We start from the raw sequence: 12,069 nt of genomic DNA on the forward strand, positions 1-12,069 counted from the left end.
GATTTTGTCACGACCCAAAATCTAATCCAAATCGTGATGGCGCCTATCGTGTTACCAGGCAAGCCCATTTCCCAAAATATTACTACTAAATCGATTATAAGAAATTAATAAAACATTTCAACATTTAAATTTTCATAAACTAAATCAACTCTAAATATAATATAGAAAAATATGGAAAACGAGCCCCAAACATCGGGGTGTCACTAAGTCATGAGCGTCTAAAACTATAAACTAAGATATATAAAGTGTCCAACTGTCCAAAAGAAGAAATGACAAGTGGAGTAACATGGTCCTGTGGACACTAGCAGCTACCTTGCAATCTCCATAGATAGTCGGCCTGAACTCAACGATCACCTCGCTCTAACTCACCTGGATCTGAACATAAAGTGCAGGGTGTAGTATGAGTACAACCGACTCAGTAGTAACAGAAATAACTAAGGAACTGAGTAGTAGTGACGAGCTAATACCTGGATCCGCATGGTCAACTCACGTGCTACGCGAACAACTCACGCGCTATGGTATCAATACATGGACCCGCATGGTCAGCTCACGTGCTACGCAGACAGCTCACACTCTATGGTATTAATATCCTCACAACCAGGCCATCGGCCTCACTCAGTCATGTACCTCACTAGCATCACCATCCAACCCACATCAAGTATCACAAGATATTAGCAAATAATAGAGACTGAGGTAAACATGTACAAAAATTTCTATGACTGAGTACAAATAATGTGAGCATGAATAAAGCCTAAGCATGATCTCTAACATGAAGGCAGACAATTTCAACAACAAGTAACTACGTAAACATAGATGATGGCCGTGAGGCCCCACGGGACGGACCAAGTCTCAATTTCTCGAGGTATATACCCACACGCCTGTCACCTAGCTTAGGTATCACCTCCAAACAATCACATGATATCAAATTCTCCGGGTTTATACCCTCAAAGACGGAGTTAAAACTGTTACTTACCTCAATAACGTAAAATCCTACTCCGGGATGTCCTCGTTCCTCGACTCAGTCTCCAAAAGCTCCGAATATAACCATAAAATAATATTATCAACATGGCTAGAGAATTGAATTCCACAATAAAAATTACAAAAATAGGCAAAAAATTCGAAATCGGCCAAAACCCGGCCACCAGGCCCACGTCTTGAAACCAGTCAAAATTTACAGAATAATAATTCTCGTCCTCTCCCAAGTCTAACCACATAAAATTTGTCAAAATCGGACTCCGTTTGGTCCCTCAAATTCTCACTTAAAACTCTCCAAAACTCAAACCCTAACTCTCTCAATTTCACTTTGAAATCATCAATCAAGACCCCAAAACGAAGATGGATTCATGAGATACAACTAAAACCGAGTAGAGAACACTTACCCCAATCCATATGTTGAAAATTGCCTCTAAAATCACCCAAATCCGAGCTTCCCAACTCAAAATATGACCAAATGAACAAACCCTTAGTTTATATATTTTTTTGCCAGCTATTATGACCGGACTCCATTTGGTCCCTCAAATCCTCACTTAAAACTCTGCCTAAACTCAAACCCTAACTCCCTCAATTTCACTTTGAAATCATCAATCAAGACCCCAAAACGAAGATGGATTCATGAGATACAACCAAAACCGAGTAGAAAACACTTACCCCAATCCATATGTTGAAAATCGTCTCTAAAATCACCCAAATTCGAGCTTCCCAACTCAAAATATGACCAAATGAACAAACCCTTATTTTATATATTTTTTTGCCAGCTATTATGCCTCGTTTCTTGTGCCAACTGATCCTGAAACTCGCTTTTTATGCCTCCAATGAACTCCTTGTGAAATTCTAGTCAAGTTAGGCTTTTAAATCACTCAATTTGACCTTATAATGAATGACATATGTTGGTTTCAATATTTGCAAATAGTGCAGATTTTTAAATACGACGTCAGTGGCAATTTCATAATTACTCTGAAAAGTTTGGCAACCTAATTCTTAGCAAAATGACCATAAAATGCTCAAACGATGTCCCAATTAGACGATTATTTTTGCTACGGCTCCATAATTACGATACGGATCTAATGGTTCAATCAAAAAAGAAATCGGAGCTCATTTGTTCAATATGATATCATTTATGCTTGAAAAAATGGCGTTGAAACATAAGAAAACGAGCGCAACACAACCCAAACCTATCCAAAACTCACCCTAGGCCCTCGGGACCTCAACCAAAAATTCCAACAAGTCATATATCACTACCCGAACTTAGTCGAACCTTCGGAACACCCAAAACAATACCAAAACACCAAATCAACCTCAGATTCAAGCCTAAGAACTTCTAAACTTCCAAAAATCGCCAACGATGTCGAAACCTATCAAACTACGTCCGAATGACCTTAAATTTTTCACATACATCACAAATGACACTACGAACCTACTCCAACTTTTGGAATTCCATTCCGACCCCGATACCTAATTTTCCGCTGCCGACCAAAATCGCTAAATTTCTAACTTTCGCCAATTCAAACCTAATTCTACCACGGACCTTCAAATTACATTCCGGACACACTTCTGATTCTAAAATCACCCAACGAAGCTAATCGAATTATAAAAATCCAAATCCGAATTCGATTACTCATAAGTCAACTTCTGGTTGACCTTTCTAACTTAGCTTTCTAACTAAGAGACTAAGTGTTCATTTCACTCCAAAACTACTCCGAACCTAAACTTATTACTAACTCGATACAACTCAACACAGTTGGACAACACATAAATAAGTATATGTGGGGAAAATTAGACTATAACTCTAAGAACGAACGAGCGGATCATTACAGATCTCCTGTTCTTTTCTCCCCTTTCTCCCGATACGGTGAATTCCTTGAAATTTGTTATTAGCATTCAAGGGGAGCAAATTTAGCTTTTCTCTTTAATCTTGTGTATTATTTCTTTAGGCTTAAACGTTATTTTAAGCTAAACTATGTACAATCAGAATCTGGATTCTTCTGCTTCACAGATTTTTTCTCCTAATAGCTTAAAGTTTTGACCTTTTTATTGTTAGCTTCCATGGGAGTAAGCTCAAGCTTCGCTCTTTATTCCTTTTTTTCTTTCTTTAGTCATCATTGTAAAATAAATATAATAATTATGGTAAATTTTTATGGCAGTTTGTTGTTGATGATCATAAGAAAGGGAGATAGATATTAGAGCACTGCAGGTATGTCAGGACAAATTGATTTTTTCTTTTGTTTTTTTTGGGGGAGGGGTAGTGGTGGGGGGTTGCAGTATGTAGGGATACAAAGGAAACCGATAAATTGCACCAATTCGATAATTCGAGTCAAACCGAGAAAAAAAAATCCGACTATGGTTTAGTTTGATTTGGTTTAGTATTGAAAAAAAACTCGACCATAATTGGTTTGGTTTGGTTTTAATTAAAGAAGGTCAAACCGAAACCAAACCAACCCGATAATATATATATATATATATATATTTAATATATAAATATACTTATTGTGATGTAATTTATAAATATTTTTAAAAAAAATTCATAATTTTATCTTTTAAGGTATTATTTCAAGGTTGGACTTAGAACTTTTGAATGTTCCAATAAGTTTTATAGCCATTAACATTAGTAAATTAAATAATGCTAACAAAAGTCCAAACCAAAATCAACTCAATATTAATCCTAACAAAAGACATTCAATTCAATATTACGAACATAAATGTATTGAATATCTATTTTTTGTTTTGCAATAATTTAGATAAAAATGCATAACCTATTTTTATTTTTTCTTTAGCGTTTAGTCATGTAATTAATACTCTCTTATTAGTCTAATTATTTTAGCATGACTTAGTACTTTTAGATTATGTTTATTTTTGTTATGGCTTTTTAATTAGCTATATTTATATTACATAATTTTATTATCTTTATTGTTGAATATTTTAGGGTAATGTCATGACACATTTCATATTTTGTATTATTTTCTTGTAAAATACTTTATATAGTTGTATCTTACTAGGATTAAAGAAATATTTTGAGTGCAATTTATATATTTTGTTATACGAAGATTTTATCGGAAAAAAACCCGAATAACCCGAAAATCCGAAAAAAACCCGAGAAAAATCGAGAGCGAAAAACCCGAGTTTTATTGGTTTGGTTTGGTCTTTAAATTTAATAACCCGACACAATTTATTTGATTTGGTAATTGTAAAATTCGAACTAGCCCGACCTATGCACACCCCTAACAGTCTGCCATGGAGTCAGTTACAGGAGCTTCACCAGAATGATCTAGACTGGGAGAAAATTTAAGTTATTCGATGATGCCTTGCATCTTACTGTGTACATGTTTCTGTTGTAAAGATCTTATTGAGACATACTCTTGCAAATATGTAGATACTATGTCCATTTGTTGTGAAATGGACCGTGAACATTAACTCCATGCTGAGGTAGTCTATTACATGTAAACTTCCTCAAGGTTTATTGAATTAACATGGCGTAAAACTATTTCCTTCATGTAGTCTCCAAATGAAGTCCTCTTTGTGTGTAATTTTTTTAATATGTTTGGCTGTTTTCAAGGCTCCTGGAGAATTAAGGTGCAACATATTTAGGATAATTATGTCATAACGAGTGAAACTTCATACACGGGGACTAATCTCTTGTTTATGTTATTTGAAATATGTGATTATAAATTTCTAAATGAGTTTGTCAGCATTGTATTGATCTTATCTTAATATTGGCATTCTCCTGCTTCACAAGGAATTACCATAAGGTAGGTCGGCTATTATTTGTTGATATCATCTGTATCCATTTTTATTTATTACAGGACTCCTTTGAGTTGATATTCCTCTCATTGTAAACAATTCAAACGGTGGTATCGATTTTCTCTTGCATATCATTTATCATACTTATTGAGTTAGATGACAATAATGCATTTTTTATTGCGCTTGCGGCTCAACTGGTTGAAAGGAGAGGTGAGCTAAGAAGAAAGTCCTAAATAAACAGAGAGCTTGGAAATGTGGATGAAGAGAGGAGATTGCTGGATGACGCATTGAGGCGCTTCCCCTCATTTTTCAAGCTTTGGTTGATGTTGGGACAGTTAGAAGAGAGACTTGGTAATTCTGACAAGACAAAGGATGCCTATGAGTCTGGCATTAAGAATTGTCCCAATTGTATACCCCCTTGGCTGTCCCTTGCCTCACTAGAGGAGAAGATGAATGGGCTGAGCAAAGCTCGAGCAGTTCTTACTATGGCCAGGAAGAAGAATCCTCAGAGCCCTAAGCTATGGCTCGCAGCTGTGCGGGCTGAAGCTAGGTGTCACGACCCCGGTTCGACCTCCGTAAACTATCGTGACGGCACCTAGTTTTTACGACTATGTAAGCCTATTTTGCGGAAGAAAACCAAAATTTGCGGAAGTAAAACAATTTAAAATGGAAATAAAATAGTAACAGTGTTTAAATGTGTCGCTCGGCTTACACCATGTTTAACTCTTAATACCAATACATAAATCCAAGACCCGGAAACCCACAAATCACAAGCTAAGATCAATACTACATAGCTCTAACTCTGGAATGTCTAATAAGAACAGAAAAATACAGAAGAGCAGAAAAATACAGAAGAGTTAAACACTAAAAGCAGGAATAGAAAGAGACTTCTCGGTCTGCGGACGCGGCAGATGTACCTCGAAGTCTCTAGAGCAGGCGCCTCCTCAAGGATGATAGGCCTGAGTTGCGATACCTGGATATGCACATGAAAAACATGCGCAGAAGGGGCATGAGTACACCACAGTGGTACTCAGTAAGTGTCAAGCCTAACCTCGGTTGGGTAGTGACGAGGAAGGTTAGGGACCTACTAAGATTAGATAAATATAAAAAATGATAGTATAAGAATCTATACAGGATAATAAGAGTACAATAACGGAAAAAAAGATGAAGGCAAACCACAAGGAAGTACCACTCATCACAAGACTGATAACCGGGGATCTCTGGGTATCCCGAGGATCTCTTGGAATCCTCCATGTATACAAGGGATCTCTTGGTATCCCGAGGATCTCTTGGTATCCTCAATATACGCTAGGGATCTCTTGGTATCCCGAGGATCTCTTGGTATCCTTAATATACGTGTCAGGAATCTCTTGGTATCCCGAGGATCTCTTGGTATCCTCAATATATACTAGGGATCTCTTGGTATCCCGGGGATCTCTTGGTATCCTCAATATTCGTGCCAGAGTTCTCTTGGTATCCCACAACTCAGTCCAGATCATAAATACATACAGGGGATAGGTATCCCGAGGATCTCTTGGTATCCTCAATATATACTAGGGATCTCTTGGTATCCCGGGGATCTCTTGGTATCCTCAATATCCGTGCCAGAGTTCTCTTGGTATCCCACAACTCAGTCCAGATCATAAATACGTACAGGGGATCTCCCGGGATGCCGTCCCATAGTCCCAAATTAAAAACACACAGAAGCAGCACAAGAAAACTCAATTAAAGGCTAATTTATGTACCAAGTAAATAGTTAATTCTAGCCTAACATGCTTCACGTAATGCAATTAAAGTAGTTTAAGCAAGTAGGCAATTAAGTCAACTAAACATGCTTTTCTAAACTGCAACAGGCTAAATTCGCAAGTAGAATAAAACAGTAAAAAGGAACTCAATTGAAATACTTAAAGTAAAACTGAATTTTCAACAATCAGCTCAAGTACGCACTCATCACCTCACGTACAAGTCATTTCTATTATCAAATATATCATATCCTAAGGGGAAGGTTCCCCACATAAGGTCAGACAAGTCAGTTACCTCGAACCGGCTCAAAGTCAACCTGAAACCACGCTCTTGCCACGAGTACTCAACTCCAAATGACCCAAATATATTCAATTCAATCGCATAATGTAAACAACACTTCAAGTAACTGATTCTGCAATTAAATTCTAAGCTAATACGCAAAATTAGGTAAAATGACCAAAATGCCCCTTGTCCCACGTCTCAAAATCGGGAAAAATTTATAGTTTCAAAATTCTCAAACTCTCACGAGTCTAACCATACCAAAATTATCCAAATCCGATGTCCAACCCCCAATTAAAACTCAATTTCTTGGTTTAAGAACTTTTCCCCAATTTTCATACAAATTTCAAAATTAAAGGATGAGTTCATGTTTAGATTAATGGGTTACAAGCAAAAAGGAGTCTAGAATCGTTACCCAATCGATATCTCTGAAAATCCCTCAAAATCTCGCTCAAATCCGAGCTCCCAACCTTAAGTTTTGATAAAAATGGCTAAATCCTCAATTTTGAAATCTTATATCTGCCCAGGTAATTCCTTCTTCGCGAACGCGGTCAAACCCTCACGTTCGTTAAGCACAAAATGATTTTGACCATTTTTGCTCTTACGCGATCGTGGCAAATGCCTCGCGAACGCGATGCTTTGCACAGACAAGCCTTCGCGATCGCGTTCCACCTATCGCGAATGCGATGCATTAAATCTACTGAAACTCAGCCGCTCATTTTCTTCTATGCGAACGCGACACCACCCACGCGAACGCGATGTACAAACACTTAGCCCTTCGCGAACGCGGTGCCTTCCTCGTGAACGCGAAGGCTTAATTTTCACCTTCCTCAACTGACTCTTCGCGAACGCGAAGAGTAAAATTCCTCTGCAACAGTTGAACAAAATCTGCAACTTTTTTTACATCTTAAAATGAGACGCTGAGTATCCGAAACACACGCGAGGCCCCCGAGACCTCAACCAAACCTGCCAACCAACCCTAAAACATCATTAAAACTTGTTCCAACCTTTGGAACGCTCAAAACAACATCAAAACACCTATTTTTCATCGGATTCAAGCCTAAGAATTCCAAAAACTCTAAAAATACGCTTTTGATAAAAAAGTCTATCGAACCTCGTCCGAATGACCTAAAATTTTGCACACACGTCACATTCAACACTACGGAGCTACTCCAACTTTTGGAATTCCTTTCTGACCTTCTAATCAAAATTTCACTATCGGACTGAAAACTTCAAAAATTCAACTTTTGGGATTTCAAGCCTAAATTAGCTACGGACCTCCAAAATACAATCCGAACATGCTCTTAACCCCGAAATCACCCAACGGAGCTAACAGAATAATTAGATTTCCATTTCGAGGCCATCTTCACACTGTTCCGACTATTGACAACTTTCCAACACTTGAGCTCTTATTTAGGGACTAAGTGTCCCAAAACTTTCCGAAACTCAAAACCGAACATCCCGGCAAATCAAAATAGCAGAAATAAACTTGGGAAAAATAGTTAATAGGGGATTGGGGCGTAAATTCTTAAGACGACCGGCCGGGTCATCACATCCTCCTACACTTAAACATTCGTTCGTCCTCAAACGAGCATAAACACATACCTGAAGTAGTGAAAAGATGAGGGTAACGACTGCGCATATCCTGCTCGGTCTCCCAGGTCGCCTCCTCGACCAGCTGACCCCGCCACTAAACCTTCACGGATGCAATGTTCTTTGACCTCAGCTTTCTAACATACTTGTCCAATATTGCCACTAGCTCCTCAACATAGGTTAGATCCTTGTCCAACTGGACTGAACTGAAATCCAACACGTGTGACGAGTCACCGTGATACCTCCGGAGCATCGAAACATGAAATACTGGATGAACACCTGCCAAGCTGGGAGGTAAGGCAAGCTCATAAGCAACCTCCCCAACACGCCTCAATATCTCAAAATGGCCCATAAATCTCGGACTCAACTTTTCTCTCTTCCCGAATCTCATAACGCCCTTCACAAGCGAGACCCGAAGCGCTCTCCAACCATATAGGAAACATCACAAACCTTTCGATCCGCGTAACTCTTCTGTCTGGACTAGGCTGTGCGGAGTCTATCCTGAATCACCATAACCTTCTCCAACGCATCCTGAACTAAGACTTTGCCAATAATCTGGCCTCACCAGGCTCAAACCAACCCACCGGGAATCTACACCGTCTCCCATATAAAGCCTCATACAGTGCCTTCTGAATGTTGGACTGATGGCTGTTGTTATAAGCAAACTCCGCCAATGGCAAGAACTGATCCCAAGACCCTCCAAACTCAATCACACACACACGGAGCATATCCTCAAGAATCTGAATAGTGCGCTCGGACTGTCCGTCCATCTAAGGGTGAAATGCTGTACTCAACTCCACCTGAGTACCCAACTCATGCTGAACGGCCCTCCAGAACCATGATGTGAACTGAGTACCTCTATCGGAAATGATGGACACTAGAATACCATGCAGTCGAACAATCTCCCAAATATAAATCTCCAACAACCGCTCCGAGGAGTAAGTAGTACACACAGGAATAAAGTGAGCGAACTTGGTCAGCCGATCGACAATCACCCAAATAACATCAAACTTTCTCAAAGTCTGTGGGAGCCCAACTACAAAGTCTATGGTGATCCGCTCCCACTTCCACTCCGGAATCTCTATCTGCTGAAGTAACATACTTCATCTGCTGACAGTTAAGGCACCGAGCTACGAATCCAACTATATCTTTCTTCATCCCTTTCCACCAATAGTGTTGTCTCAAATCCTTATACATCTTTGCATTACTCGGATGAATGGAATACTGCGAGCTATGGGCCTCCTCCAGAATCAACTCCCGAAGCCCATCAACATTGGGTACACAAATTTGGCCCTGCATCCACAATACCCCATCATCACCAATAGTCACATCTCTCGCATCACCGTGATGAACCTTGTCCTTGAGGACAAGCAAATGAGGGTCATCATACTGTCGCTCCATGATACGATCAAATAAGAAAAACCGAGAAACCACACAAGCTAGAACCTGACTAGGCTCTGAAAGATCCAATCTCACAAACTGGTTGGCTAAGGCCTGAATATGCATCACCGTAGGCCTCTCAGATGCTGGTAAATAAGCCAAACTCCCCAAACTCTCTGCCCGACGATTCAAAGCATCAACCACCACATTGGACTTGCCCGAGTGATATAAAAAAGTGATGTCATAGTCCTTCAGCAACTCTAACCACCTCCTCTTGCACAAATTTAGATCTTTTTGCTTAAACATGTGTTGCAAGCTCCGATGGTCAGTATAAATCTCACAAGGCACACCGTATAAGTAATGGCGCCAAATCTTCAGGGCATGAACAATGGCAGCTAACTCAAGGTCGTGAACATGGTAATTCTTCTCATGTATCTTCAATTGTCTGGGCGCGTAGGCAATCACCCTACCGTCCTGCATCAACACCGCTCTGAGGCCAACCCTCGAGGTATCACAATAGACCGTATAAGACCCCAAACCTATAAGCAATATCAAAATTGGGGTTGTGGTCAAAGCTGTCTTGAGCTTCTGAAAGCTTGCCTCACACTTTTCCGTCCACTAGAACGGAGCACCCTTCTAGGTAAACCTGGTCATGGGGGATGCAATTGATGAAAACCCCTCCACAAAACGATGGTAGTAACCTGCCAAACCAAGGAAATTACGGATCTCTGTAGCTGAGGATGGTCTGGGCCAACTCTGCACGACCTCTATTTTCTTCGGATCCACCTGAACGCCCTCACTCGATACCACGTGGCCTAGGAATGCCACTGAATCCAACCAAAACTCACATTTCGAGAACTTAGCATATAACTTCTTTTCCCTCAAAGTCTGGAGCACTGTCGTCAGGTGCTGCTCATGATCTTCCCGACTCCGGGAATACACCAGAATATCATCAATAAATACAATGACAAATGAGTTAAGATACGGCCAGAACACACTGTGCATCAAATGCATAAAGACTGATGGGGCATTGGTCAGCCCAAATGACATAATAAGGAACTCGTAATTACCATACCGAGTCCTAAAAGCAGTCTTCGGGATATCTGGCTCCCGAATCTTCAACTGATGGTAACCTGAGCACAAATCAATCTTAGAAAACACCTGTGCGCCCTGAAGCTGGTCAAATTAGATGATTCTTAACTGTCACTTTTTTCAACTGGCGATAATCAATACACATACGCATAGAACCATCATTTTTCTTCATATACAAGACAGGAGCACCCCAAGGTGATACACTGGGCCGAATAAAACCCTTATCAAGCAATTCCTGTAACTGATCCTTCAACTCCTTCAACTTAGGAAGAGCCATACGATATAGAGGAATAGAAATGGGCGGAGTGCTCGGTAATAGATCGACGCCAAAATCAATATCTCTATTAAGCGGCATGCATGGAAGATCAGCTGGAAACACATCCGGAAAATCCCGTACTACTAGGACTGAATCAACTGAAAGGGTATCAATACTGACATCTCTCACATAAGCTAAGTACGCCTCACACCCCTTCTCAACCATATGCTGAGCTTTAAGAAAAAAAATAACTCTACTAGGAGTGTGATCTAAAGTACCCCTCCACTCAACATGTGATATACCTAGCATAGCCAACGTCACTGTTTTGGCGTGACAATCAAGAATAGCATAATGGGGAAACAACTAGTCCCTACCCAAGATAATATCAAAATCTACCATGCTGAGCAATAATAAATCGACTTTAGTCTCAAAACCACTAAGAGCAACTAAACACGACCGATAGACACGGTCCACAACAAGAGAATCTCCCACAAGAGTAGAAACATAAATAGAGGAACTCAAAGAATCCTAAGATACACCCAAATGCAGAGCAAAATAAGAAGATACATAAGAGTAAGTAGAGCTTGGATCGAATAGAACCGATGCATCTCTGTGGCAAACCAATATAATACCTATGATGACAAAATCGGAGGCAACAACCTCAGTACGGGCAGGAAGGGCATAGTATCTGGCCTGGCCTCCCCCTCTAAGGCGAACTCTACCTCCCCGACCTCCACCTCTAGCTGGCTGAGCAGGTGGGGTAGTAACTGGAGCTGTAATCATAGCCTGTGAACTCTGCAGGGCACACTGTGGCTGAGAAGTCTATAGAGGTGCACTCCTCCCAAGTCTAGGGAAATCTCTCACCATGTGGTGTGTGCCACCATACTCAAAACAAGCTTTGGGAGGAAGTGGTGGCTGTGACTGGCTTGGACCAGGTCTGCTGGACTAACCTCTAAAAGCACCCCACGTAAGAGGCACGCTAGAAATCGGAG

General features: G+C 40.3%; 1 protein-coding gene across 1 annotated transcript; it reads right to left on the reverse strand.

Annotated features, from left to right (window-relative positions):
- Nucleotides 1-5,501: 5,501 nt before the first annotated feature.
- Nucleotides 5,502-9,750, reverse strand: LOC138878992 (uncharacterized). Its single transcript, XM_070158564.1, has 2 exons — nt 9,390-9,750; nt 5,502-5,545 (listed from the first exon to the last, which is right to left on the reverse strand). The coding sequence occupies exons 1-2, from the start codon at nt 9,748-9,750 to the stop codon at nt 5,502-5,504; spliced, it is 405 nt and encodes a 134-aa protein (XP_070014665.1).
- Between the last annotated feature and the right edge of the window lie 2,319 nt (nt 9,751-12,069).

The sequence above is a fragment of the Nicotiana sylvestris genome, chromosome 10 (assembly GCF_000393655.2).
Source record: "Nicotiana sylvestris chromosome 10, ASM39365v2, whole genome shotgun sequence".
NCBI lineage: Eukaryota > Viridiplantae > Streptophyta > Magnoliopsida > Solanales > Solanaceae > Nicotiana > Nicotiana sylvestris.

What these genes read in the sequence shown, in the direction of transcription:
- LOC138878992 (XM_070158564.1), bottom strand. Translation starts at nt 9,750, where the DNA reads ATGGAGCGACAGTATGATGACCCTCATTTGCTTGTCCTCAAGGACAAG. An exon ending in AGCGGATCACCATAGACTTT is followed by an intron (nt 5,546 to 9,389) that starts GTAGTTGGGCTC and finishes TGTTCTTATTAG; the next exon opens with ACATTCCAGAGTTAGAGCTA.